This window comes from Cololabis saira, chromosome 9 (assembly GCF_033807715.1).
Source record: "Cololabis saira isolate AMF1-May2022 chromosome 9, fColSai1.1, whole genome shotgun sequence".
Classification (NCBI taxonomy): Eukaryota; Metazoa; Chordata; class Actinopteri; order Beloniformes; family Belonidae; genus Cololabis; species Cololabis saira.
In genome coordinates, this window is record NC_084595.1 from 30,216,443 (window position 1) to 30,244,317 (window position 27,875).

Consider the following 27,875-nt stretch of genomic DNA (forward strand, 5'->3'; position numbering starts at 1 on the left):
ATTGTTTTCTTTAAAACTTTTAATTGGTAAAAAAACAAAAAAAAAACAACTGTGGGTAAAGAAGGAAAAACAAACATTTTCCTTCTTGTGGTTATAAAGAATGTCCTGACACAACTTCCATCTTATATTCTGCTCTTATTGTGAATCACTCAAGTACTTCCCTCTGTCTTATAGTATGGCGTATCCTGCATCGATTACGCCCCTGTGTGGTTGTTTGTGTCATCACTCTCTTGTCTCTTCCAAATCTGCGCAAAAGATAAAAAAGGGGGGGGTTGCCAGATTGTTAGGTTAAATGACCAGCACTGCTGCAGCTCAGCATACCAGTTTAACCACCCTGAATACATTTCAGCTCAGAAAAAGTCAGGAGGAAGCATACTGGAAGGCTTTACAGAAATCAAATGATCAGTTACCATATGATCTCCACAGATGTATAGCACGACTTTATATATGTTACTCATTACATGGTTTTAGAATTTTGAATTTCATATGAAAGCTACACAGCATTTTTTTCATTAGGTGTGCAGTTTTTGTAAATATTTACGTATGCATTCTTTTAAGATTTATCCCTAAAAATGATATCACAGTTAAAAAGTGGATGACAATATATATTCAGATTGTTATATCCGCAAGGAGTCTGGTGGTGGTGTCCACCTTCTAGTGTCTTTGCTATTTATTCAGAGATACTCAAAGGGAGAAAAACTGCATGATTATGCAAGAAATACACAAAAATCATTGTTAATTTGACACTCATTCCATTAGCTTAATTACTCATATTTAGAAAGATGTACACTCTGAAAATAATCCATAAGGTCTCCAACCAAGGATTGGCACCAATGGTTGCTTCTCAAACTGCCTTTGCACAGTTTTAGTGTTACAACAATCAGAGCGACTTAAACAAGTCAACAGGGAGTGACTTGTGTAGAAGAGTAAGTTAAGCTTTTGCCAAAGCCTGTTGGCTAATACATCTACCTTGCAAAGGCATGATTTGAGTGCCGTCTTTTGTTCAATTTCTAAGAAATAGTCTGTATCGACGATGTCAAACATGATTCAAATGGCTTAATATTCAATAACACGTGAGCTTAAAAAATAAAATACAATCTAGCACTAGCATGGAGCACCTGTGTCCCACTGGACTCACAGCCGTCTGACCAGCACTTATCCAGCTGTACCCTCCTATTTGATTTCTTGCTTGTGTCGTTCTCTCAGATGCAAGTGACTTTGGATAAAAGAGTCTGCTAAATAACTGTTGTAGTAGTAGTAGAGTTGAAATTTCAAGTATTTTATTGACTGCCCTATAAAAAGGGTTAAACCTGCTCAGATGGATTAGATTGGCTGGCCAAGACTTTTGCATATACTTGAACCCCAACGGGTGGGAAAAAGATGTTCCTGCATAACAAATTTAAATTTACCAGCCGTACATGTAGATTTCAAGGCTCTTTTTATAAAACACACTTGACAAATATGTAGTGGGGGTGAAATCTTAAAATAATTTGTGATCTTAAACGGTGCTGGATAATTTTTTTCCCCCCTTAATTTTTTTGAGACTCAAGACAAATTTACACCAGCACCTGAGACTGCTGGATATTTGAAAAAAAGTATAAGATATCACCTAAAATTGCAGGGAATCATTAAACTAAAAGCAAATGCAGTTAAAGCTGTAATGAACAATGTTTGGGTACTAAATTCAGTCCACTACTGCAGTTTCCAATATAGGTCAACACACAGTATTCAAATGCTGCGGCTCACTTCAGTTCAATTTATGTGTTAAGTCATCCAGGTACTGTACACAAAGGAATGCAGTCCAGTTAGGTAGAGTCACATTTAGTCTTTTCTAGTAAAGCGTTGTTTATTTAAAAAAAAAAGAAGCAACCTGTTCAAACACACCAAAGCGGGCCTACGAGGTTATTTACCTGGATGTAAGCCTCTGACAGCGTGATCATCTGTGGGAGAATGTCGATCACCTGCAGGTCTTGCATTTCATACCACTTCCCCGTCCCCTGGTTAAACACAATTCATGACAAACCATTTTCACATGAAACTGTTTTGGTACAACAACTGAAAGGATCTGAAAATAATAAACCATGTCTGCCTTTATCATAAATTTGAAGGTCTAAATGATAAGAGACCAAGTCCAATATTGTTCAAGAACACCAAGTAGCAAAACACAAAACAGCTGGGGTATTGCTTTGCTGATGTGTTTTTTAATTACCTGACATGTTCTAAAAAAAAAAAAAAAGCTGGAGTATTTTGCACATCCAAGTCATATCGAACATGTGTTAGCTGCACGAGGATTGTAGCTGCTGTATATGTGGCATCTGCTCTAACAAGTGAACCATATGTCACCACATAAGCAACAGTTCTTGACCTCTAAATAAAAACACAGAACTGGCCCAACTGTCAAGGGTTTACTAAACTATAAGAGCTCCTCCTCCCTCCTCGTGTGTTTTGATGTGATGGTGCCACATGACTCCGTGGCGCCAGGCAAACAAGCAGGATCAGCAAAGGAAAAAGGGGCTGCATGGCTACATTTTCAGACTGAAAATGAAATAATGGTGGCGTGCTGTATAAATTCTAAAAAGGCTGGAAGATACAGTAGTAACAGATTTATCCCAACATATGAAAAATTATATAAAAGAAAACAAGAGCAACAGAAAGATAGCTCTTTGTAAAGTGTTAAAGTCAATGCATTTACTGATTTACAAATATACAAAATATAATATGGCTCAAATTTGAATATAATTACCCTTATGGGTAACTGAAAGGAATAATGTATGATTATCTTTAAACTACAAGGGGATGTGCCACAGACTTAATTTTATTTAATTTTTTTTTAACTTTGGCTTTATGATAATTTTGTCTACTTTTTTATTAAAGAAATAAATCAAATCATGACAATGTAAAGGGAGAAATTGTTTTGTTAGTGTTATTTGTCTCTGAAGAAAAACATTTATTGTAAGGTGTTTCCTATTTTTACCTACACGCTTTGCCCACAAAAATACATTTAAAAAGGTCATGAAAATTCATTCAGATTTATCAATTTAATTATGTAAGCTCTTTAGTACTTCAAAAGTATCAGTATTGGTGATACTGGCTCTATATTTACTTGGTAATGGATTGATATCAAATCTTGCAGTATCACACACCATGATTGGTCCCACTGATGGATGAAACCACTCTAGTCCATACACTGCACCTAAAAGGCCATTTACAAATCACCATTTTGAAAAACTGACATTAAATTAGTTTATTCTCAATTAAAACGCTATAGCATAAGCAAAAAGATCCATAGCAAAGTGTAGATAAGTACATCAGTTCAAGTTATTTTGTGATTTGGCACCAGGAAGTATAGAAGAAGAAAAGAAAAATTAGACAGGGAAAAAGCAACGAGTTCGCAGTTGTCTATTTTAGTGTTCGCACTCAGTATTGATCAGTTACAAACATATTTGTTCCCATTAATGATTTACATCTATTATGTGAAAAAAAATATTCCCTGAGTTTAAGGAAAAAAAAAAAGTAATTATAACAGAAGTGTCAGAAATTTCTGGCAGCAACTTACATGATGGAGGACGTGTATTCTGTATGATCCTTCAGTGGGTTTCCCATCATGCACGACATTGGCAATCAGGTCATAAGTTGTGTTCTTCTCTGTAACTTGAGCCTCTTCTGTCAGGTACTCACGGAGATCTACATTCCTGGTAAAAAAATAAATAATAATATTTCATAATTAACCCAAACAAACAATTAGAACAAACCACACGTGGTACATAATAAAATAATTATGAGCAGCAATTACTATCATCAGCACTTCATGGTCACGTCAGAAACCAAAAGTCTTATTGTATGTGAATATGTCTTACGTGATTGGGAAGTTTACAATCGTGGGGTTCTTCTCCACAAAAAAGTTGTTCTTGGTGAATCTTTTGATGCAAAAGACGAGGTAAGGAGGCAGTTTAGTCAGCTGGAACCTTTTGAGAAAATTCTCTTTGTACGTTTTGTATTCCTGTGTTAAAAAAAAAAAGAAATTGTCACAATTAATTTTTGAAAGCTGTGTCAAGCTCATCTCCCAGATACAAGTTTAAGCTTGTACACCAGAATGTTACAGCAGATTTAATGGTAAACAACATCAAAGTCAGTAAAGGATTCAATACCTTCTCTGTGTTGCCGTTGAACTTGGACAGGATGTTGAAGAGCGGGACCTGTGGGATAATAAGCTGCTCCTTCTCATCTTTGTAAAGAGGAGCCGTTGGGAGGTCAAGGGTCAGAAACAGGAAGGTGGACTCAGACATCTGCTCCTGGTACTCATCTGTCAACAGCAGTGCCTCTTTTTCTTCTGTTGGCTGGAGAGTTTAAAGAAACACCAAGCACATCATAAAAAGAATCAGAAACAGGACTCACTGGATGCATTTCATGATAAAATAAAACGCATGAGAATAAAATTAAGTGTGTTTAAACTTAAGTAAAATACATTTGATTTATTTATTTTTTAAATCCTTCATACTCAGGTGTTAGTAAATACTTTCATTATAAAGAGCAATAAACTCACCAAATCGGGGTGGGGAAGTTTCTTGGAGAAGATCCGCATGGAGCCTTGAAATACTTTTGTAAGGATTGCTGAGAAGAAAAAGAAATTGAAAGTCAAGCTAAATTATCCTCAGTATGTTCATGCTTTAAAAACCAAATCTAAACTCCAAAATCACAACATAAATAAGAGAAGCCAAAATATAAAATGTACCATAAATGTTAAATAAGCTACTGTACAAGCTTTCCCCCCCCAGACATTTTAAACCTCAGGAGTGAAAAGCCTACTCACATGGCTTCTTCTTTGTGCCTCCGAGAGCACCATGTAGAGCATTTAAGAACCATGTCATAAAGTCTACCGCATCACCTGCAGACCAAAACAATGATCAATCAACACCAAAAACTCATGTCCAAACAAAAATAATAGTGTTAAAAGCACATTGGAGCCCATTGTAAGAGTACAGTTCACTGCATCAGAAAAAAAATCACCTTGCTTTGTGATTTGGAAGTTCTTCTTGCTGCACAGCACTACAGCCTGCAGCATCTCATGGGGAGAAACGTGGGCCTTGAAGTTTCTTGGATTCCAAAGTTTGCGCATCAGCTCACCAAACCTTTGCACCAGAAGAAACATGATGTCCCCTGGCGGCCTACGGATTCCTCTGTAGTTTTCCTCCTCCAGGAAGTAGTTTCGCAACGGGGGGACATTGGAAAAAGCCTAGATAGCCGAGGTAAATGTGAGACATTTGGTATTATTTGAGTTTATGCCAAAAATCCCAATAATATCTACACTGTCAATGTTTAATACCTGTAATACCACATTGGCATAGTCATTGGCTTTGATATTGTTAAGTCCCACAATGCCTGGCAGGTAGGTTGTTCCATCATAGGCTCTGTACAGTTTACCCTGCTTGTCCAGCCCTGCAATGTGCTGCTTGGTGAAAGTGGGCTTCAACACATACTGATGTAGAAGAAATGGCAAGACATTAGTGACACAAAACTTAAGTTTCATAAAAACAATCTTGACTGTCTACAGAATAAAATAATATATATATATATATATATTTATATATATATATATATATATATTAAAATCAACAATGTGCCAATCATAGAAAGAAAGAAAACACTGCCATTGTTGATAATATTGTCCAGCAGGTGTGATTGATTGTGTAATGAGTGAGAGCAGAACTGACTATTTTGGACAACCACATTGTGTTACACAACTCAACAATTTAATAAACTGTTAAATAACTAAATAACAGCTTCCTCCCATGTGAAAATGTTATTGTAGAGACATCCAAAAACAGTATTTATTTATTTATTTATGGAAAATGCCTGAATTTTGTTGAAATCAACCCAAACAATATGATGTAAAGAAGAAAGTTAAATCATTCTTCTTTCATATCATTGCATTCATTTAAATTTTGAAACAATGCCAAATGTATACTTTTACTACTAGTAGTCCATGGCCAGAGCCCAAAATTTCACTTGTCAGACCACCCAGTTTGTGACATCAGCCTAATGGCTGTTATAGTTTCATAGGAGCCCAATGATGCTCTTCTAGTTTAAGGCTCACAATGACCTGTAACAATGATATATTATGGGTATATTATACATTTCCTGAATCCTTATGGTCCTGTGAGTATTCCAGTTTTTGTATGTTGTGTCTCTGTTGTTCCTAGATGACACAGGGCTAAAAGATAGTACCGGTATATCATTTAGGCGAAAATGGTGTAAAAATGTGTGTTGTTTATAGTTTAAAGAGCTGCAGTGACCTCTATGTTGGTCAGAAAGATTCACATCTTAGCTTGAATGAATGCTTAAAACGTCCCCTTTAAAATGATACCAAAGACAATATTGTGAAACAATGACAGATATCCTTTACATGAGTCTAAACCAGGATATGCACCAGCATCTAAAATGTAATTTTCTGAAGGGGGTGGGTGATTTCATGAGCTGATAACTCTGATCCAGCTGCCACTCAGGAAGAGTTATCATACCAAAATATAATCTATGGACGTGGATCTTTTCAAAAATTATAAGCAAGTTTTGTCACCTTGAGTGGTACTGACATCAAGTCTGGCCCATGGACTATAGGTTCATAGAAGCAAATATTGCACAGCACCTAACAATATGACAATATTGAATATAACACAATCATTGCTCACCGTGATATCTTCCAGTGACGAGTCAATGATCTCATAGTTATCAGGCAGACAGTAAAACTTGAGTGTATGCAAGTTGAGGAACACATGATGGGTGAACTGGACACTGTGCGTGTAAGCGTGAGACTTCAGACCTCTGCCTGCAAGAAAACCAACACGAGTCAGTCCACCTGCATCAATGTATTTGATTACCTACAGCACACAGTCCTGTCATTACCCTACCTTGAAAGTACTTCCCACATATGAGGCAAGCATAAACATTAATGTGGGAGAGAGAGATTGAGCAAAGCTTCTCAAAGTCGAAATCCAGCACACTCCTGCAGGAAGAGCAGAAAAAACATCATCAGGGTGAAAGGAACATATGTTTTTTGCCTTTTCTTTACCACTATCGTTTAGTAATTTTTTTACATATAATTCTCAAATACATTCATATAATACTAGACGGATTAATCATCTTCATCTTCCTTTTTATAAAACTAAACACTGCCAGTTTTCCCTCAGATATCGCGGTGTACAGATATGGAACTTCAAATCTCACATTATTTCATTTTTCATTTCATTTTATCTTTATTTATTCCATATCATGGAAATAGTTCACATATGTTCCATTCCATGATGGAAAAGGGGCAAGAAGAAGAAAGCCTTATATACCAAGCCCCTTTCTCAAAAAAAAAATAAAACAATTCATATGAAGATGGTCTGTCCGTCTGTTCAACAATCACTACTTATATAATACAAAAAAAAAAGAAATAATGAAAAAACAAAACAAAAAAATAAGAAAACATACACACTAACTCACCAACAATATTATTATTATCAAAAGCTCTGCTTCTCTAAAGATTTTTAAAAGAAATGTATCATCTCATTTAGTTCACATTTAAAAAATGTCACAAGTTTTTATTATTATTATTTTTTGTGTGTTGATGATCTGTAACTACTGTATGTAGTCTAACCTTCTTTGTTCTTTGTTTATAGCCCTCGTCTTGTTGTGTTTTGATTTTTGATTTTTTGTAATTACTGTTTTACTTCCTAAATTGAGGGGAGGTCCGCTGCATAAGCCTGTTGGCTTTTTGACCTCTCCTGTCACATTTGTTTTACTATTTTGATTGCAAGTGTTACTTTTATTGTGTGCAAACTAATAAAATAAAAAATAAAGGTGCTAACTTAAGCCTGATTTATGGTTCCGCGTTACACCTACGCAGAGCCTACGCCGTAGGCTCTGCGTAGGTGTAACGCAGAACCATAAATCAGCCTTTAGCATTTAGCATTAGCAGCACACATGTCCAGCTGCTCTCACCTGTTGATCGTGTCCAGGTAGGGGCAGTGGCGGCTCCTCCGGTCCTCTACTGGAGCTCCTCGGCCCGGTTTCACCGTTACTGCAGAAACACGGGAACAGAAGAGCGAAAATCAACCAGAATGTATCACAGTGAACTAGCCACACATGCTAGCTGGAGATGGCTGTTTATACACCTATATGTGCTGCAGCCACGCTTGTTTGAATTAAAGCTGTACTTGCAGAGCCCCCGCTGCCAAACACATCACTTATATCCGTACAGACTCCACTTTAAAAGAACTACTCGTTAACACGCTGGAGATAAATCACCTTCTTCTTCGTCGTCGTCCACCAAAACTTCAGGCTCCCGCTTCCTCTTCACAGAAGTCATTGCAGCAGATGACTTGGTTTTGAACACAAAACCACATATAAAACACGATTTGTGGGTTATTTGTGAGTTATTCGTGAGCTCTGTGTGAGTTCGACCGGTTCTGACGGAACAACGTCCAAACCCGCGCTGGTCGGGGGCAACCAGCAGCTAACCCGGAGTTTGAAAGCAGCTCTTTACCATATTTCATCCATGAGATCACTGCCAAAACCATTCAGTCACTAGCATATACAGGACTGTCTCCGAAAATTAGAATATTGTGATAAAGTCCTTTATTTTCTGTAATGCAGAAATGTCATACATTCTGGATTCATTACAAATCAACTGAAATATTGAAAGCCTTTTATTATTTTAATATTGCTGATCATGGCTTACAGTTTAAGAAAACTCAAATATCCTATCTCAAAAAATTAGAATTTTCTGGGAATCTTAATCTTAAACTGTAAGCCATAATCAGCAATATTAAAATAATAAAAGGCTTGCAATATTTCAGATGATTTGTAATGAATCCAGAATGTATAACATTTTTGTTTTTTTTAAATTGCATTACAGAAAATAAAGAACTTATCACAATATTCAAATTTTCTGAGACAGTCCTGTATATAAAGAGTGTTTTTTTGCGTTTGCTCACTGGTAAATGGTGCAGATTTCTGAGTGTTTCATGTAAAGTCCTAACTTTGTGTGAACCTGGTGTGAACTCCGGGAAAGCTACAGTTGGACAACTATATACCGTTAGCTAGCAATTAGCTTATTGTGGGTTCTGTGATTGAGGCTTGTTGTAAGCAGTCGCTCTACAAACACTGCCCTCGTACTGGCAGTTTGGACGAAATGGATATTCTGAGCGATAATGGCGAGCATGATCTGAAATACAAGCCCGGGTCCCGCTTGGATATGAGCCACGGCTTCCTGCACCATATCCGGAGGAACCAAATCGCGAGGTGACTCCTGCTCCTGAATCTAGTAACAAGAACAAGAACATCTACACCAGATAATGTTCTACTGGTAGTTCAGCACATGGTTCATCAGGGTCAAGGGGAGTGATAACTGCACCGGGTTTAAGTTTAAACACCAAATGTAAGGGAAGGTCGTCTGGGCCTTTTGGTCCAAGTTATTAGTGTAAATGAGACAACCTAGGATGGATTAGTCAAAGTTGTTTGGTTTATTTAAAAGGATCCCCATTAGCTGACGCCAAACGACAGCTAGTCTTCCTGGGGTCCAAACGTTAACATACAGGACTGTCTCAGAAAATTTGAATATTTTGATAAAGTTCTTTATTTTCTGTAATGCAATTAAAGAAACAAAAATGTCATACATTCTGGCTTCATTACAAATCACCTGAAATATTGCAAGCCTTTTATTATTTTATTAATACTGATCATGGCTTACAGCTTAAGAAAACTCAAATATCCTATCTCAAAAAATTAGAATATTCTGGGAATCTTAATCTTAAACTGTAAGCCATAATCAGCAATATTACAATAATAAAAGGCTTGCAATATTTCAGTTGATTTGTAATGAATCCAGAATGTATGACATTTTTGTTTTTTTAATTGCATTACAGAAAATAAAGAACTTTATCACAATATTCTAATTTTCTGAGACAGTCCTGTACAAACTCAAACATTACAATGTCAATTCATAGAAATACAATTCTAAATAGAATCACAAATAAAAACAAGAAACAACATCATACATATCATGTAAACTTATAGTGATGTCAACAAATACATTCTTAGTTTCTGTTTAAAACTAACCTTTCTTTTAATGTCACGAACTTCACCTGGAAGACTGTTCCAATGTGTAACTGATCTGTAAAACACTGTCCTCATAGATTCAGACCTAGGTAAGGGTAATCTGACCACTATTTGCCCTCCGAGTGTTGTATGAATGAGTGTCTGAACAGTAAGTTATTTTATTATAAAGAAATGTAGGAATTTGAGTGTTAATGATTCTATGGAAATATGTAAGCACACTAGCAGTTAGCCTATCCTCAACCCTCAGCCAGGAGAGACGTTCATGCATTTCTACAACACTTGTTCTTGATGAACAAAGTTGTTTTCTGTATTACATTTAAAGCACTCTGTTTGACTTAAGAGTTGTAGAATATATACACATATTTCATGTGAATACTTAACAATCCCAAAGTTTGAAATAAATTGAACTACCATAAGCAAGAAAACACCAGATAACAAAGAAAACTAAATAAATAAAAGCTGTGTTTGCACGACAGAGCTCAAAAGTTGCGTTCCGTATTGAACCAATACGGACACATATTATGCTCTTATTTATTGATGTCATAATCTACAGGTGAAGTTCGGAAAATTTGAATATATTGCAAAACTATTTTCGTAATAAACTCAACTAAAGGTGGAACAAATATATATTATTTCCCACTACATTCAAAGTGAGATATTTCAAGCCTTTATTTGTTATAATTTGGATGATTATGGCTCACAGTTTATGAAAACCCCAAATAAAAAATCTCAAAAAATTAGAATATTTTATGAAATCTATAAACTATTCAATCATCAAAATTATGACAAATAAAGGTTTAACATATCTTGCTTTGCATGTAATGAGACTATGTAATATATTAGTTTCACCTTTTAAGTTGAATTATTGAAATAAATTAACTTTTACACCATATTCTAATTTTCCGACCTTCACCATAGGCTATATTTATATTCACCTGCAGACAGTACTGGCTGATGTGGACATGCATAGCATAGGAGCATAGGCTATTTCAGTTGCTAGTATGGTTGGCTGTCTGTACAGTCAATCAAGTTCAGTGCTGGGTCAAAGACGTGACGCTTACTTTTTCTGTCCGATGGAACTTTCTACCTAATAATAAACATAAAAATGAATAAAAAATATAACATGTATGTCTAATACATTCCTTCTACATGTGCCCACTCTTATTTTATTTAAACATGTTGGTTATTGGTCATTTTCTGCCATCTGAAGTGTGAAAACATCATGTGGGGTGACCGTCCGGCCTTGACTTCTGTTTGGACAACTGGTTTTAAATCACATTAAAACAATTTAAAAATAATGCTTGCCCTATTGGGCATACTTTCAAACTTGTTTTAGATTTATTGACAAAGTTATGGAACATTTGTACACACATTTCAATCATAATACACAAACTTATCTTGTCCGAATATGTTCATTGTCTGAATTATCATCTGGGGTGACCATGAAAAAAATACAATTGAGGGACTTTTATATTGACAATCATCTCAAAGAGGATGTTGCATCAGCCAGTTACTCCATGAGGGTCCCAGAGAGACAACCTGCAGGTCAGTAGTCTCTCTCTCCTTTACAAATAAATCCTCTTTCTAACTGCTGCAGTGTATACGTCACATTTTGATATCATGTGGGGTGACCACCCTATTCATTTTGAGATAAATGGTCGCCCCAAATGACGGTTTAAAGGTTTAAAAACACTAAAATACCTTTGTTTGAAGTTTTCACATACATGTATGTGTACACTACATTTCAAATGTTTGGAAAATGGCCAAAAATATCTTTATTTTAAGTATTTTAAAAATGGGCTACTCAAAGGCCTTATACGTCTTTGACCCTGCTATTAAAGCACTTTAAACTTTAAATCAAAGCATTTTGTTTTTTCATATAAAATAAATACATTTCTATGCATTTTAGAGGTTTTGGGGATGTCCCTTTTTTTGGCGCCTGCGCTGCTGAAATCGGGGCGTCCCTTATTTCTATTTCTGAAAGGTGGCAACCCTACCAATCAGGCCAGACTGGAAACAGATTTCGAGCAGTCTTTTTTAAATGATCAAGGCTCTGGGCTACTTCACAAATGTGTGTCTGCCACCTGCACGGCTCTTTCACCAGCTTTAAGAGCCTGCTCTGGTGTAGGATTGACCAGTAGCAGCTGATTCACGGACCTCCATGTTCTGGCTGGAGTGCAAGGCTGTACAAGTTCATACAAGTTTACCACCAAGTCCATGGGAAAATATTTACAGATAGAAAACTTGAGTTAGTTTAAAGTGTCACACACTTAAGGATAAACTAAAATGTCCAGTTATTGTTTTTTTTTTTTTACATCAGCCATGTGACTAACATTCCTGCTATATTATTTGTGTAATGGTGCAATGTTTGGCTTTCATTTAAAGAGATGATTATGATAAAGAAGTAAAGAACGCCAAAGAACTTCAGCGGCGGAGGCACACAACAACCCCTAGAAGACCCCGTCGACCTGACATCCAAGTGTATAATCCCAGACAAAGACGTAAGATTGATGTGATCCTTTTTAGGTTTGTCCTGATGGCGACATTACTCAAGGAAGAATAATGTTTGTGTGCTTCCTCTTTGCAGATGTTTCTGAGCCAGGGAACAGTGCTGATGCTGAAGAGGGGAATGAGAGCGGGTCAAGCACAGAAACCGAAACCCATGGGACTGAACTCTTCTGGCTTGACTATCAGGCGGACTCTGGTACCATTACATCCTTCCTTGTGCACAAGGTTAATGCACATGCCTTTGCTTGAAGTTCTAGCTCTTTGATTTGAGGTCTTTTGTTTTAATCCCTTTGCATTGTTTTTATTTTTCAAGGAGGATGAACCTGAGAAGGTGGCAGAACGTGTTGCGGAGAAGAACATCCTGAATTCCGCCATGAGGGCAGCTCTAGAAGTTCGAATTCGAAAGGAAATTGACAAAAGACGAGACAAACGCTGAATTATGTTCTCAAACTGAAAATTATAATGACGGATGCAGACGAATGCAATGCTGCATTTGCAGTTCAGATCCCCAAATCCTCCACAACTTTGACATTGTTGTGTGAAAGGGGTATGGTGAGGACTCTGCTATTATTGCAGTGACGATAGAGCCATCATTTGCTTTTCAAGGAGAAGGGAAAGCATTTATCATCTCTTGATGTTTACATTTTTTTTATTTATTTATTTCTTTTATTTTTTTTACCAACTATGGATTGTTACATTATATCTCAAGCCACAACACTCAAATGTAGCTTTTGACAGAGAGCCCAGGAAACCTTCCTCCTCAGTTCATCAGGTTTTGAGTTTTTTATTTAAAAACGATAATTCTGTACACAAGATATACAGTTACGATGGTGTGCTATCAAAGGAGAATCAGCAATATCAGCAATATCGTTTATTTTCTTAATTCTGAACATCTTTTTTTTTGTCTTCTTTGTAGGTGAACCCTCAAAATGTGTTAATGTGGCAACTGTGCTTTAAAATTTTGAATGTTCTAATTTATTTTGATTTATTGAGAGACATATTTTTGATACTGTAATTGGAGAACAAAACTTTACATATAAAATTTCATATGCATAAAAGCCATTTTGTGCTTTCCAGTTGTGTCTGGATGTGCAATTTATGATACTGACCAGCCATAAAATGCGAATGTGTTTTTCTTACCATCTTGATATTATACATATTTTGTATGTTCGTTAAAGACAAAATACAGGTTAACACATTTATGTACTACAATTATTTTTATCCTGAAATATTTAGTGTTTTTAAAACATTGGCACCAATGAAACTAATCATTTGGCTTCAGTTGACCCACATGCTTCATGTCTTGTCCACAGCAGGTGGCGCTATCAAACAGCTTTATAACTGAACTATATTTATGTGCCTTAGCAGTTGTTGTTTTTTTTTACCAAGTTTTCATTCTTTTGTTTGGTGAACCTGCATTTTATGCATGGCCTCAATCCATTACTTAAAGGTAAAACAGTAAATGTAGAACTGAGGAGCTGAATTTGAATATTTGAATGACAGGTTTGTAGCAGGGAGTCTTTGTGCCACCTAAGTTGCGACTTTACTACTCTTCTACTATTTCTAATAATGGTTCAAATTTTCTGATAAAAACAAATATGAATATAGAGTTACACTTTTGAATATCGAATGGGATATTGTTTGCTGCATGAGTGATGAACTGTAGACACAAGATAAGAAGTTATTGTGACATGAGCCAGGGTGACCTCCTCCTATGTGCAGGTCGACCAAGAGATTTGATATTTTACATGTGCACACAGGACTCGTGCACATGTAGGAGGTGGTTTCACTTCAAACTAAAATATGAATATTAGTTAATTTTCTTACAAAAAAAAAACTGATGTCAAGAGTCAAGCACTTTTAATATTTTTTAGATGATTGTTTTCCCACATGTTTTGCAAGGAGTAGTTAATTATCAGCATATTTTCTCACCAGAAACAACCGTGCAAGCTAGAACCGGTTTGTTGAAAGACCTGCCTCCGGTCAGATTCTCAAGACTTGTGAAACACGAGCCTGACTTGTGCAACACATTTCTTGCAAAATAACAGGACATGTGATTATAGATCATTTACACGTACAGGTGAAACCTTTAATTGGAAAGGCTGTCACTTTTTTTTAAATTTAACAAAAAAGTAATAATGTCTCTGCGTGGGTCAAACAGCTCCCATTCAATATTGAAATCACTATGTGTGTGTTAGGAGGGAACAAAAAGTTCCACTATCATTGTCTGGCCATGGAAAAACACTATGTTGATTTTACTGTACTTTTAGGGCAGACAATCTGTTGATTCATACCATGGCGAGATTTAAACTCATTGTTTTCATTAATGCTTGAAAATATGCAAACTTCATCCTCTAGCCAAAAGGCGGGCCAAGTCTTTACAGTGTTATGTAAAACTTTGCCAAGGCAGACAGGGGTCCGGAAAGCTATTGGAGCAAAGGAAACACTCCCCTTCTGACTGTCAACACCCTCCTGCAGCTTTCCTCATTCCACAGCAAGCACGTGTCTCAAGTTAGGAGACCATGAACACTCTCACATGTCTCCTGCTCAACAGAATACTTCCAGTTTTTTTTTTCCCCTCAATTTGCTGATAATGTACCAATCACAGCTCACACCTTTACAACCACCACTACTAGTTCAACTCCACATATTAGCTCATAGCCTGCAGGGAAACACGTTTTTGAAAGCATGAAAATTAGAATTTTGTGAAAACCCGCTTAGGCAGCAAATATTTGGCAATACTTTAATTACAATCTAATTTGGCTCATTTTACACATACTAATGACACGTGTCACTACCAGACTCAAAAGGTTGTGGCAAAGGAGGGAGACCACACATGATGTTCAATACAGCACCATAGATTTATTGAAGAAACGAACTGTATGTAGATGGTCTATCAATAAGTCAGGGTGGAAGCAGTATCTGCGCGAGTGGGGAGTGTGTGTGTGTGTGTGTGTGGATGAACGAAAGAAAACCAACAAAAGATGCAAACGGAAGTCAGCCAGCCAGGGGAGAGCCAGAGTGAAGCCTGAAGCCCTGATTTATAGACTCTGGGCCCAGCCTGCTCAGGTGTGCTGCATCTCCAGATCATAGCTCTTCCCATCCACCTGCTGCAGCAAACAAGCACAGCCAGAACTGGGGCAGAATAGAGGCCGTCACACATGAAAAAAACTATGAGTGGATTTTTAATTCATCCCAGTCAAATGAATCAGCCTCAGCTATAGGTTTTGCATAAAGTGCCCTGGATTTTAGAATGGGTTGAATACAATGACACACTGAACATAGAACCACGTTAATAACAGGTCAGAGATTATTGTGGAACCATGAACCACCATCATACCATGTTATAATCAGATATTGGACACCTAGGACACCTAGTCAGAACTACTGACTAAAAAAATATCAAGGTCACCCTTGGATATGTAAAAAGCAAGGTGTATGAATATACATAGCTATCCTGTTACACTTGATGTATGTTTCCAATGGGTTTCCTTTCACTTTGCTGTATCTTCATGTGAGAATGGTTGCCAAACCAAAATCAGCTCAAAGAAGTTTGTACACTAACAGTTTAAAGTGGAATAATTCATCAAATGGAAGATACTAGAGGAGGAAAGAATGAGCGTCATTTCAGTTTCCTGTGAAGGTACAGTACGCCGCAGCAACCTCCCACTCACATTGCATCAGCTGTCACCTAATACTTAAAACAAATCCTACTGACCTGAGCTGAGCAGTTTGACCTACTTCAGCCTTTCACACTGTAAGAACTGCATTAAATGTGAGAAACTTGACCGTGAGACAGTCCTTCCATCATAATCTTGCTTCGATAGTGGTTTGTTTGGTCTCATGTGAGAGCTAAGCACAAGTGGTGGCCATGTATCTCTCTGTTTTGGGAGGGGGAATGAATGTTTTGGTTGGGGGGGGGGGGGGGGTTGTATCATAGAGAAAGAAATCTCACTATACACCTCATCAGAGTGAAAGAAAAGTTTAAGCAAGTAACATAAGCCAAAATGACTCCATATCACCAGTAAAAAAAAATCAAACATTTCATCAGTGTGTTTTTTGTGTGTACCAGTGGCATTTCCCTGTAGTTGAAAACCCCCATCACTGGTGCTGCACTATTGTAGTGGTCAGTGATCCTATCCCTTCATGGCAGTGGAAGTTTAGCCTGCACCCTGAGACACTACCATTCAGTTATAAATAGGCTTTCAGTAGTGGAAATGCACAGCTGCTGTAGCTGCTCTGAGCTCTTTGATGGTGTTACTCGAGTATCACTCATACATAGCTGGGTGTACTGTAACTGTAGTCATTTACAGCGCCACATTTAAGGGTGAAGAGGTAAATACTTAAGGTCATAAAAGGGCATAATGAAGGAAGATGTTTCTAAATGAGATGACAGATGTAGTGTTATTTCTGTTCATGCTATTCTGTTGCTCTGTATCTTTTCAGCAGTTTTGGTCTACTGTGGGTGTAGGATGTCATGAACACTCATGTTTCAAGTTTGAATTTCAGCCTCAGAACATCTCACAATGACAAAAATGCATAACAAAATAAATTTTATCTGTGGAGCAGATTTAACTCAAGTAAATATAACAAGTTTACAAAAATATAAAATGTTTTAATGCTAACTGCATGTCTTCAATTCCTAACTCCTAATCATTTGGGAATGACTGGAACTGGAAAAAGAGTATTGGAAACTTTTCAAGTGATATGGGTCTAGAATTCGGTTATTCAGTATATAGTTGGCTGACAAACACCTAACCATCCCTCTTACCTCTTACCTGCATTTGTGACAAAATCCGCTGTGTTGAATGTTAAAATTGTCATATTAAAACATTGATATTGTAGTAGCAAGAGAGACAAACTGCAACATTTTCCACTGTGGTTCAGTGTAGCCATTATACTTGCTGTGGTTGGAGACTAGGAGCTATTTTGAGAAATTTGTTCAAAATTAAATGAACCTGTTGATACCATAACCAACACAAATCCAGAGACCTCACTGAGAGAACAGTATCTGGATGGCTTCCCTTCAATATTACCTTGTAATTGTATTTCAGCAGTTGTATCAAGAGGTTTGGGAATACCTGAGGCAAATGACACATCATAAAGGTGTCGCTGTGCTGGTACACGTTGTTCCTTATGGGGAATATTAAAGAGTGTTTGCTACAGGGGTTACATATTAAACAATTTAACAATTTAAACAAAAATACAGATAAAAGTTGTTTTTCTTTGTACTACAGCTACAAGCAAATGTTTAACATTGAAATATTTAACTGACTGACAAGAACTGGCCTGTCTTCACAGCCCGAACTTCGTACATATTCCACCTCTCACAGCAATTAACATTTTTGTAATAATTTCTTTTTAACTCGTGGTGAGATGTTTTCTGTGAACAGGTTCAACCAGCCAGACCAACTTAAAACAAGTAACACAGCAGGATACTATTACACAGAAAAACATACAGGGGACATTACAGTGTAAGTTTAACTCTGAAGTTACTCCTTGAAAGGTTTAAAGATCACAAAGTATCATTGCACAAGCCTACACATCCTGTAAGGCAGGGGTCTTCACTACCGGTCCTCAACGGCCTGTGTCCAGCATGTTTTAGATGTCTCCCTGCTTCAGAACACTGTGATACAAGTAGCTGTGTCATCATCAGACTTGTGCAGACCTCGATAACCTGCTAATTATGACTATTAATTAGAATCAGGAGTATTAAAGTAGAGAAACACCTAAAGTGTGCAGGACACGGGCCCTCGAGGATCCCTGCTGCTGCTGCATGGGATTTATTCAATCTTGCGATTGCACTGTGTAGTGGATAATGGAGGCTTTTTCTTCCTGGTAATACGCTCAATCTGTGTGCAACGTTTTCAGTGGTTAATAATCACCGCTGCAGTTTGATCAACAGCTAAATCCCTTCCAAATGAACTAAACCTTAAACTTCAAGGTAAATCTTTAAACTAACATTTAAAGATTTGTCCAGAATTGCACACACAAATAAAATAGCTAAGACTAAAGTAACACTATGATGAATTTGCTTCTTAACATTAAGGATTTATTAATGCAGACCAGTATATTAATAATGTTATGTTAATCTTGCTCCTTAAACAGAAATTATTCTTTCTTTTCTTTTTTTACAGTTCTTATTTACACATTATGTTCGTCCCTTTTGGACAGCAGCAGCATCCCCATCTTATCATGGGGATAGTTTGGCTTGAATTGTGATCCGTCGCTTAGGTCACCAAGAGCTATATAAGCAGATTTAAAATCTTACCATTTATTTGTTGAGTTGCAAAGAATCAGTACATTGAGACCAAAGGTACCCCTGAACAATCAGGTCAATATATTTCACACTACAATGTCCCTGTATTGTTGAATTGTTAAAGTGCAGAGTGAGCATACCGTAAGTGCCAACAACCTTTTCTCAAAGTTTTTCCCAGTCTTACAAACAATAAAGCCAAAATATAGCCAGTGTGTGGTGAGAAAACACAGTAACATGATGTGAGTGTTGGTCCCAGGAGATAGATCTGACCTTGTCGCCTCTTTGGTCCTGCACCCACAGCAATAAGACAAAGAGCAGTAAGATAAGACAAATCTTTGTTTGCTGTCCTTGAAAAAGTTAGATAAACCTAAAAGATATGTGATTCCAGACAAGTTCCAACAACCTTTCGCAAACTGTTTGGCTTTTCAATCAATTATTCATCTACAACTTTGAGTCATTTCCATCTATTTAAGAGATGGAAGTAAAATTATAGGCAAATTATTCAATTCTGCTTCCAGAAGTAGTGCATGTACTTCATGTGAAATACGTACTCTGCTCCCACGTTAAAAAGGTTTCTACATGTGATTCAGACGATTTACATATCAGGAGATCATCACCTAGTTCTGATCAGGTCTTTAAAATTTGGTAAATAAAATATCATAAAGATCCCATATTTCAGTGCATTATTATTTATTTAACAAAAGTGTAAAACAGTGTGTGAAAACTAAGCACAGTGTTAAGCTTGATTCATGCGGCTTCATCAAAACTGTGCAGATTTGATATAAATGCATTTATTCCACCATTCTCATGCTCGCTTCATTCTGTAATTACACAGCCAAATGCTACTTCGTGCTGAGCCTCAGTGCTCAGCTTCCTTTTGTTTGCTTCTTTCATATACCTCAGATATGGTGAGACAGTTTTGACTTTCTGTGATATTGTTTGAGCTGATAAATGTTCAACAGCAGTTACTTTTACTGAAATTACAGAAATCCATACATCTGGTTTGAATATGGAGAACAATTCAATGCAACCTCGTGTACCAATCACTCTTGTCACAATCTTTGTTGACCTGACCTATAGTTTACATTTCCCGGAGAAGCTGAAGCAGGCTACAGCTCTGCGTACAGCATGGTGTCTGTAGCCACACTTATACCGTAGGCACTGAGTTGACGTGATTAAGTATAATTAAGTATAAATCCTGCTCTCATAAGATTTAAAAGGATAAGTAGCAGACAGCAGCGTCTAACAGATCATCGTATATGTTTGAGCACTTCTATGAAAGCAGAGGTATCAGATTGTTTTAAGTATTATGGTGTGTGTTAACACAATGGCAACAAGGGAAGACATCAGCAATGATACAACAGAATCAATTGCTCCTTTTCATCAAATGTAAATTCCAACTAACTTATTACAAGAGGACAGGTCCGAAGAGGGAATATCCCAGAGTTCACCCCAAGGTCAGACTCAATGCTCTGAGAAAATATAAGGGGGGAGGAAAGCAAGCAAAAAATATAAAGCACATAATGTAAAGGTATCAGGCACATTAAATGGACAAAAAGTTTAAAATCATTACTGTGTAGTTAGTATAAGGTGATGGAGGGGTAATGACATGCTTTTTTTTGTGGCCACATGACCTGGATCACCTTGAAGACGTTGAATCAGCCAATAACTCTTCTGACCATCAAACTATACGAGACTTACGAGGCTGTGAGCATAGCTAATTTGGATCACTTATACCATATCAGATTCATCCAGTAGCTCTGTTGATCCATGAATTAAGAAAGGTTGTTTCAGAGCGCCAGTGGTGCCAGTCAAGTGGCTGTGACCAGCATTCATATTCTGCTGTTGCTAATCTCTACTTTCCAATCCAAAATTCACTTCAAAACCTGCATTTTCATGTCAACTAGAGAGCTGGTGGTAAATTGTTAACTGCACATAAAGAGACAAGAGAATCAGATGCTTGAATAAAGAGTTTGACACCTAAACTACAAATGATTAATTGGAGTTGCAAATGTCAGCATAGTAACTACTCATCAGTAACTCCAGTCTATGTACTAGAAAATGCCATTCAATCTAGATGCTAACCTTGTTTGATTAAACTGTAAATTTTGTATAATCCTTAACAGATTTGTTTTGTGACACATGTAATATGTATACTGTATTTTGGACATGGTGGCAAACAGCATAAAAGCAAACAGTACATGAAAACCACAAATGTGACAAAAATGCTATTGATTTTTACCATTAAATATTTATTTTATATAAGGATGCATCTTCAATCCTTAAGATGAACCCTTCATGTATAATCATGTTAATAATCCCTGACATGAGCACTTGAGCCAGTCATGTAAATCTGCCAAATTTAGCCGTACACGTTTTTATTTACAGTACCTGCCAAATGACACCACATAAATACTCAAAATCTGTAAAAACGCAAAAAACAAGGTGTAGAAATGTACCTGACAAAACACTTAACATGTTTGATTAACCATTATTTGTTTGAAATAAGAACTGAAAGATGTGACTAGTATGTAGTCGATTCTGTTGCTTGTATTCTAAATCTTGTTGCATATGATTTCCTGTCAAGGATTTACATATTACATGCTAGTGTTCTTTGGTAACATTGTTTTAAGTTTAGGCTAAAACAGATGGATGACTGTCAAAAAGCACTATGAACTGTTGCAGTCCCCTAGTTATTACAATGGGAGACCATTTTTGATCGTAATATCTTGATTATGTGGGCCACAAACCATTTTCCTGGACAAGTAGATCTCCAAATAAATTGAAGACCTTTGACACACATTCAAAGGCTGCTCAATCTGTTTATTGCTTTGTTTTCCTGCTAGTATCTACTTATGAAAACAGGAATTTAGTCAAAGCTTTGATCAGTATTTTCCTTGATATGTCAATTATATTTTAGTTTCAGACCCTTTTCCTTCTTAGAAAGACTAACAGCAGCTTTCATATTAATGCAATATAAAAACCTTGTCAAGGCCGTTTTTTCCAGTTTATGAGTCACTTGAAAAATATGCTACCTAAACAGAGTGCACAACACACTGAATATTTTCTATATTATTAAAGAGGGACATTACTGCTCTGGAACCTTATTACAACCATGGAGGTTAAACTGGCATGACACGACCTTGCATCTCATTGATGCAGGCCAGTGGCTGAAAATGGATCTATAAAGCACTTTTCTATATACACCACAACACTTTACAAGAAGAAGAAAAAAAAAAAAAAGACCCATCAAGACCAGAACTTGAAATGAAGTGTTTATTACAGAGCATCAGGAAACAGGTCTATACATGAAGCATATATGATCTACTTGTTCCTCTGGGGAGGTTCAGTGTTGGTGGGAAGGGAGAAAAGCAAATTGGTTGTCGAGGAAATAGAAAAGGCACTCTTACACTTACTGTAACCAACGGGATGACCTCTGAGTCGTTAAAGGGAAGAATACCAAACTTGAAACCTCCTTACTCTTGGGATGGCTATGTAAACAATGCTGGTTACTCTGTACTACACCAGCAGAATGTTGCCATCGCATTAATGATAGGCAAGAGCAAAGAAAGAAATTGCACCGGGTATTTACTTATATTTTTTTTATTGGGACTTCCAAACTAACCCACTCACAAAAAATAAAAAAGGCAGGGGGGGGAGGGGTCAAAAATAAAGGGCTATAATAATAAAAAAAAAAAAGCGAAGTCATTTACAGTTGTCAGTAACTTTCTTGAGGATGTCCAAAGCTTTTCTGTACGACACTCTGGGGCCTCAAGACAAACACTGAAATGATCAAGTCAAAAGGATTTCAAGAACCGCCTGTTTAAAGCTGCCTTCTGAAACATCAGCTTCTCTGTAGCCATGCCACGTTTCAGAGAACAAATAAATAGTGTACAGGTTTTTATTCCTAACCAAATAGACCATGATGAAGCCACATTCCTTCAAGATAAAGATGGGAAACAGGTTTCTCTGTAGCCACACCTGCCATCAATTACCTTAAGGAACAACTTCGTAACCATAAAAAGCAATTGAAACTACACTTAAAAAAGATACTAATTTAAAAATGTTATTTCAAATGCACAAACAAGCATATTTTCTCACCACCAAGTATATCCAATACCTCTGCAGACCTGAGCAGTGACATAGCAGCTTCTGACTTTTCTGTATTACGCCAGAAAACAGCAAAGGTCTGTAGGGGGGTGTCTGAGGCCGTATGCTCATTTGAGCTTGTATAATTAAGATTTGGCTTGGCCCTTGCTCTGAAATGCATAGCATTTTAATTTTTTTTCTCTTTTTCAAGTGAAGACCACAACATTTGAATTTTATTTGTGCCGTTCTAGCATCCTCCAGTGTGAGGGAGTAAAGGCAACAAAAAGGATAAATTGGACGAGGAATAACTGTAGGAGACTTATGAAGGAATGTTTGAGGAAAAAACTGCAGGAGGAGATGATACCAGATCAAAAAAAAAGGACCCTCAAATTTTGTTAAAGAAAAAAAAAAAAAGGGGGGGGGACCAGTAAACTTTAAGATGTCATGTAGACTCCTACAATCAGTAACACCAGTAAATCAAGAGTGGTGTTGCGTATTGACAAATATGCTACCACAATGGCAGAATTAAAGACTAGTGATACTGATGAGAGCGGAATGCCAAAAGGATAACGCTGCTATTGTGAGAAAGCATGACAACGAAGTACTATGAAGCATGAGTTCATGGAACCCATCCAAGCCTTTACAAAGTTTTGAGGCATGCCTCCTAGGACCCAGCACAATGGTGCAACCAGCAGAAAACAGTAACACGACAGAGGAAGAAGATATGAGAGAGAGAGAAACTCATCTGTCATTATGAAAGAGAGAGTAGTGCATTTCACCCCTGGAACCTTGGAGGCTTCTCTGTAGTATACACCAACAAGCCTAGGGGGAAAAGCTTAACACGTTTAGTATTTGAGCTTTTTGGGTACCTCCCATGGGAAGGAGTCTCGGCCAAAGTGGCCATAAGCTGCTGTCCTCTGATAGAAGGGTTTCTTCAGATCCAGATCCCTGGAATACATAATCAACACACTTAGCAACAGAAACACCCTAAAACCTGAAGTACACATCCATACTCACACATGCATAATGCTCACTGAATCCAGAGCAGTGTCAAGAGTGACCGCAACACCTGGCTGGTAAAGATGGGAAATGTGAAGTGTCACTTACCCACCAACCTACAAGGCACCACTGTTTTCAGATGGAAACCACTCCAATTTACAAAAAGAAACATCTACCTGAGCTGCATGGCCTCTTTTCGCCAGTTACAAAACATGACACTTGCCACAACATGCATTAATGCACTATGCCCTTCAAATAGGAAGTGATAAAATGAACCCAGTTTCTCAATAGAAAAAGTAATGCAGGGTGATGTGATAAAGTGATATTCATGTCAATGATTTTAAAAATGTACTTAACCATAAGCAGGGCAACAGTATAAAGACAAAGATACGAGACTGGAAACAAAGGATCCGGGAGATGTCATTTCATTTAACATCTGATGCTATACATTACCTGACAATGACTCCGGGACGAAGGTCAAAGTTTTTCCTCACAATGTCAAGCAACTCTCTCTCACTCTTGTTGGAGGTTCCATAGTGGAAGATAGAAATGGAGAGGGGATGGGCAACTCCAATGGCATAGGCCACCTAATGTAGCATACAAAAGTATCATATCAGACATTAAAAAAAAAAAACACACCACACTCAAACATTTAAAACAAAAGCCTGTTTTAGTCTCTTGCTCCAAAAAGAAGACACCACTAACCTGTACCAACACTCTCCTGCAGAGCTCAGCCTTGACCAGAGACTTGGCTACCCAGCGTGCTGCATAAGCAGCAGAGCGGTCCACCTTGGTATAATCCTTCCCAGAAAACGCTCCACCACCATGAGCTCCCCAGCCTCCATAAGTGTCGACAATGATTTTACGCCCAGTGAGGCCGGCATCTCCCTGTAATGGAGGAAAAAAAGAAGTTACCTGGAGAAGTAACTTGGAGGCTTTATAGACCTTTTTAACTACACTTTGAGGCACTTACCTGTGGGCCTCCAATGACAAATCGCCCACTTGGCTGCAGGTGGTATATGGTGTCATCATCCAAATAAATGCAGGGAACGACAGCCTTGATGACCTTTTCCTTCAGAGCATCCCTCATCTCCTCCAGGCAGATGTCCTCATCGTGCTGAACAGAGACGACAATTGTGTGCACTCGTACAGGGAGCATTGCACCACGGTCCTGACGATACTGTACAGTAACCTGTAAAAGAAATAAATGTAATTTAGCCTCTCAGATCTTCTGGAAATGTATAACAAAGTGCAAAATAGTATGACAGTCCCACCTGTGTCTTTGAGTCTGGTCGAAGCCATGGAAGGGTCCCATTGCGGCGCAGTTCAGCCATCTTAGCATTCAGCTTGTGGGCGAGGACAATTGTGAGAGGCATGCACTCCTCTGTCTCATTAGTTGCATATCCAAACATCAAACCCTAGAAACCATAACATTTAGTCAGCAGTGATGGAGCGTAATACAGTCAGTAAACTGGAGTATGCAACACCCAGAGTACACAAAATCATGAAACAGCAACAGACCTGGTCCCCTGCTCCAATGTCTTCCTCATTGCGGTCAATGTGAACACCTTGAGCGATGTCAGGAGACTGCTGCTCCAAAGCCACAAGAACATTGCAGGTCTTGTAGTCAAAACCTGTGCAGAACAAAAAAAAAACAAAACATATTGTTAAACTCCAAAAATAATCTTCATCTGCTCAAGCATGAAACTATAAATACAAAAACATGCCATACCTTTGGCAGAGTTATCATATCCAATTTGACGGATTGTATCACGCACAACTTTCTGGTAGTCCACTGTGGCACGTGATGTGACTTCACCTGCCAGCAGGATCATCCCAGTCTTGGCAACAGTTTCTGAATGAGGAAAGATGGACAAAACACATGCATGTATTAAAAAGCTCTCTTTTTTTTTTTTAACACCTTTAAGAGTCCTCAGGTGAAAAAATAGAGACTATTAACTTCCTTACCACAAGCAACTTTGGCATCAGGATCCTGTTTGAGATGAGCGTCCAGCACTGCATCACTGATCTGGTCACAGATCTTGTCTGAAAAACAAGATATGACGTTGAAAACGGAAAAAGAGGAAAAATATAGCTGCAGTACTGCTTTACCGGATCTAAAAGAGACTGGGACAACCAGTGCGGCTCAGCTTCAGAGGATGACTGGCATCTTAGCAGTCGCCATTTCACTACATGTGCTGCAGAGAGCCCGCCAACTAACCCAGAGACCGGAAAGCAACCACGATCAAGCTTACTCTGACAATTAACTAATTACATCTAGACTACTTACCAGATAATAACCATGTTCTGGCATCCCCTACACTGTGGGCCAGTCTAGCGCTTGCTATGCCCCGCTCGCTTCAGTATTAGCCGGGAGATTCAGGCTAACCGCATTAGCCAATAGCACATGCTCCGCAGACCGGCCCGGAGACGATCAAGAAAATAAAAAATGCTTAAAATGCCTGTGTCTATAACACTAAACGTATGTAATAAATATTAAATTGAGAGCGTGCTGGCCAAGTGACATCATCAAAACACGGTTGTAAGCCTTATTTCGTGCAAGTAACCGACAAAAGGCCGGTGTGCGACTCTTACCGGGATGTCCTTCTCCGACCGACTCTGAGGTGAACAGAAAGCAATCCTCCTCGATGAGGGAGTTGTGAAACCCGTTCATCTCGCCGTTCATCATATTGGAAGGCTGCTGTTGATAACAAGGTAGTTCTGTGTGTGTTTTTCCTCCGGGCTCCTCGCTACACTACAGTAATGAATGACTGCTGGTCGGGGGACTCAGCCTCGTGGCGCAGACCTTCGCTATTTATGCTCCGGACCCCACGTGTTGAGGCGGAGGGGGCGGGGCCTAGCGCTCAGCCAATCAGGAGCTCTCTTACTGTAACCGAAAAGAAGGCATTAACGAATTTGTTCAGGGTCACGTGCTAACGGAACCTTACCGTTCTCATGGTTACGGCGACTACCTACCTTATGGTGTCATTTCACGTCGAGTTTCTATACAGAAATTGTTATATATATATATTACCATATGTTATGATCTACTTCATAACTCATATAATGTATATCTGTTGGACTTTTTCGAATTTAAAAATGTCTCATTTCTGTCTTGAGTCCGCCACCATATCCGCATCATCTTTCTTCATTTCGTTTTATTTGGAAAGCACATCTTGTCATGGTCATCGTCACGATCCTAATGTAGCAGATGATGTTTTTAAATTAATAACATAAACTAATAACATCAAATTTGAGCATAATATGTTTATGTAGTTTTTGTGCTTTTTTTAATCTGTTTTTATTTAGTCTGATTGGTGTCATTCATTTCAATTATCATAGGAACATGAGAACATGTGACTCCCTGTCAGCCAGATTATATGCAGCAAAGAGCAAACCTCGACGTGGAAAGAACAGATATTGTGTCTCAACAGGATGTAATTATATTTACTCAAAAAGCCCTTCTACCTGTTAAGCCCCAGGCTGTGTTGTGCAATGTGTAATATGATCAAAAACCATGTCTGTATACATGTTCTACCTTTGTGGGTCAGATATGAGCTTAATTATTGTCTTTATCATTGGCTGATGTATTTTGTTTTTAAACATAGTGGACATTGGCTTTACATAAGGACATTTTGCATAGGTCCTATTTTACAATGTTTTTGTAAATATGAAAACATTGATCTCCGCAATGACATAACATTTCTGTATGTGTAAACCACCAACACAGTGTCAAATTGTAAGATACAGGAACCAACTGTTGTTTTTTCTCTTTTCGAAATTGCGTAACACTTTTATAGTGATCTAGATGAAAAGAACAATAGGTATCTGTTAAAGTAGGAGAAAGTGAGCAAAGTTCAATGTAATTAACTCAGGCGGAACAAGAATAAAGAATACAATTACCTATAATTTTCATTGATGA

The 27,875-nt window shown here is 37.8% G+C and overlaps 3 protein-coding genes across 4 annotated transcripts; 1 reads left to right on the forward strand and 2 right to left on the reverse strand.

The window, feature by feature from the left end:
- Positions 1-20: 20 nt before the first annotated feature.
- On the reverse strand, positions 21-8,476 carry usp39 (ubiquitin specific peptidase 39). The gene is made up of 13 exons (XM_061729182.1): positions 8,287-8,476; positions 7,981-8,059; positions 6,906-7,000; positions 6,687-6,823; positions 5,324-5,476; positions 5,008-5,233; positions 4,811-4,885; positions 4,544-4,611; positions 4,149-4,337; positions 3,858-4,000; positions 3,557-3,692; positions 1,911-1,997; positions 21-245 (listed from the first exon to the last, which is right to left on the reverse strand). The coding sequence occupies exons 1-13, from the start codon at positions 8,345-8,347 to the stop codon at positions 195-197; spliced, it is 1,500 nt and encodes a 499-aa protein (XP_061585166.1). The 5' UTR covers positions 8,348-8,476; the 3' UTR covers positions 21-194.
- A 633-nt stretch (positions 8,477-9,109) lies between these two features.
- Positions 9,110-14,382, forward strand: c9h2orf68 (chromosome 9 C2orf68 homolog). Its single transcript, XM_061729194.1, has 4 exons — positions 9,110-9,282; positions 12,484-12,599; positions 12,686-12,831; positions 12,920-14,382. The coding sequence occupies exons 1-4, from the start codon at positions 9,173-9,175 to the stop codon at positions 13,040-13,042; spliced, it is 495 nt and encodes a 164-aa protein (XP_061585178.1). The 5' UTR covers positions 9,110-9,172; the 3' UTR covers positions 13,043-14,382.
- A 7,745-nt stretch (positions 14,383-22,127) lies between these two features.
- Positions 22,128-26,746, reverse strand: mat2ab (methionine adenosyltransferase 2Ab). 2 transcript variants are annotated; one of them, XM_061729185.1, is made up of 9 exons: positions 26,549-26,746; positions 25,922-25,999; positions 25,686-25,808; positions 25,475-25,587; positions 25,228-25,371; positions 24,927-25,145; positions 24,659-24,841; positions 24,407-24,540; positions 22,128-23,902 (listed from the first exon to the last, which is right to left on the reverse strand). In XM_061729185.1, the coding sequence occupies exons 1-9, from the start codon at positions 26,640-26,642 to the stop codon at positions 23,800-23,802; spliced, it is 1,191 nt and encodes a 396-aa protein (XP_061585169.1). In that variant the 5' UTR covers positions 26,643-26,746; the 3' UTR covers positions 22,128-23,799. The 2 variants fall into 2 exon arrangements, with proteins under 2 accessions (XP_061585169.1, XP_061585170.1); XM_061729186.1 differs by having other exon boundaries at positions 22,128-24,540.
- Positions 26,747-27,875: the final 1,129 nt, after the last annotated feature.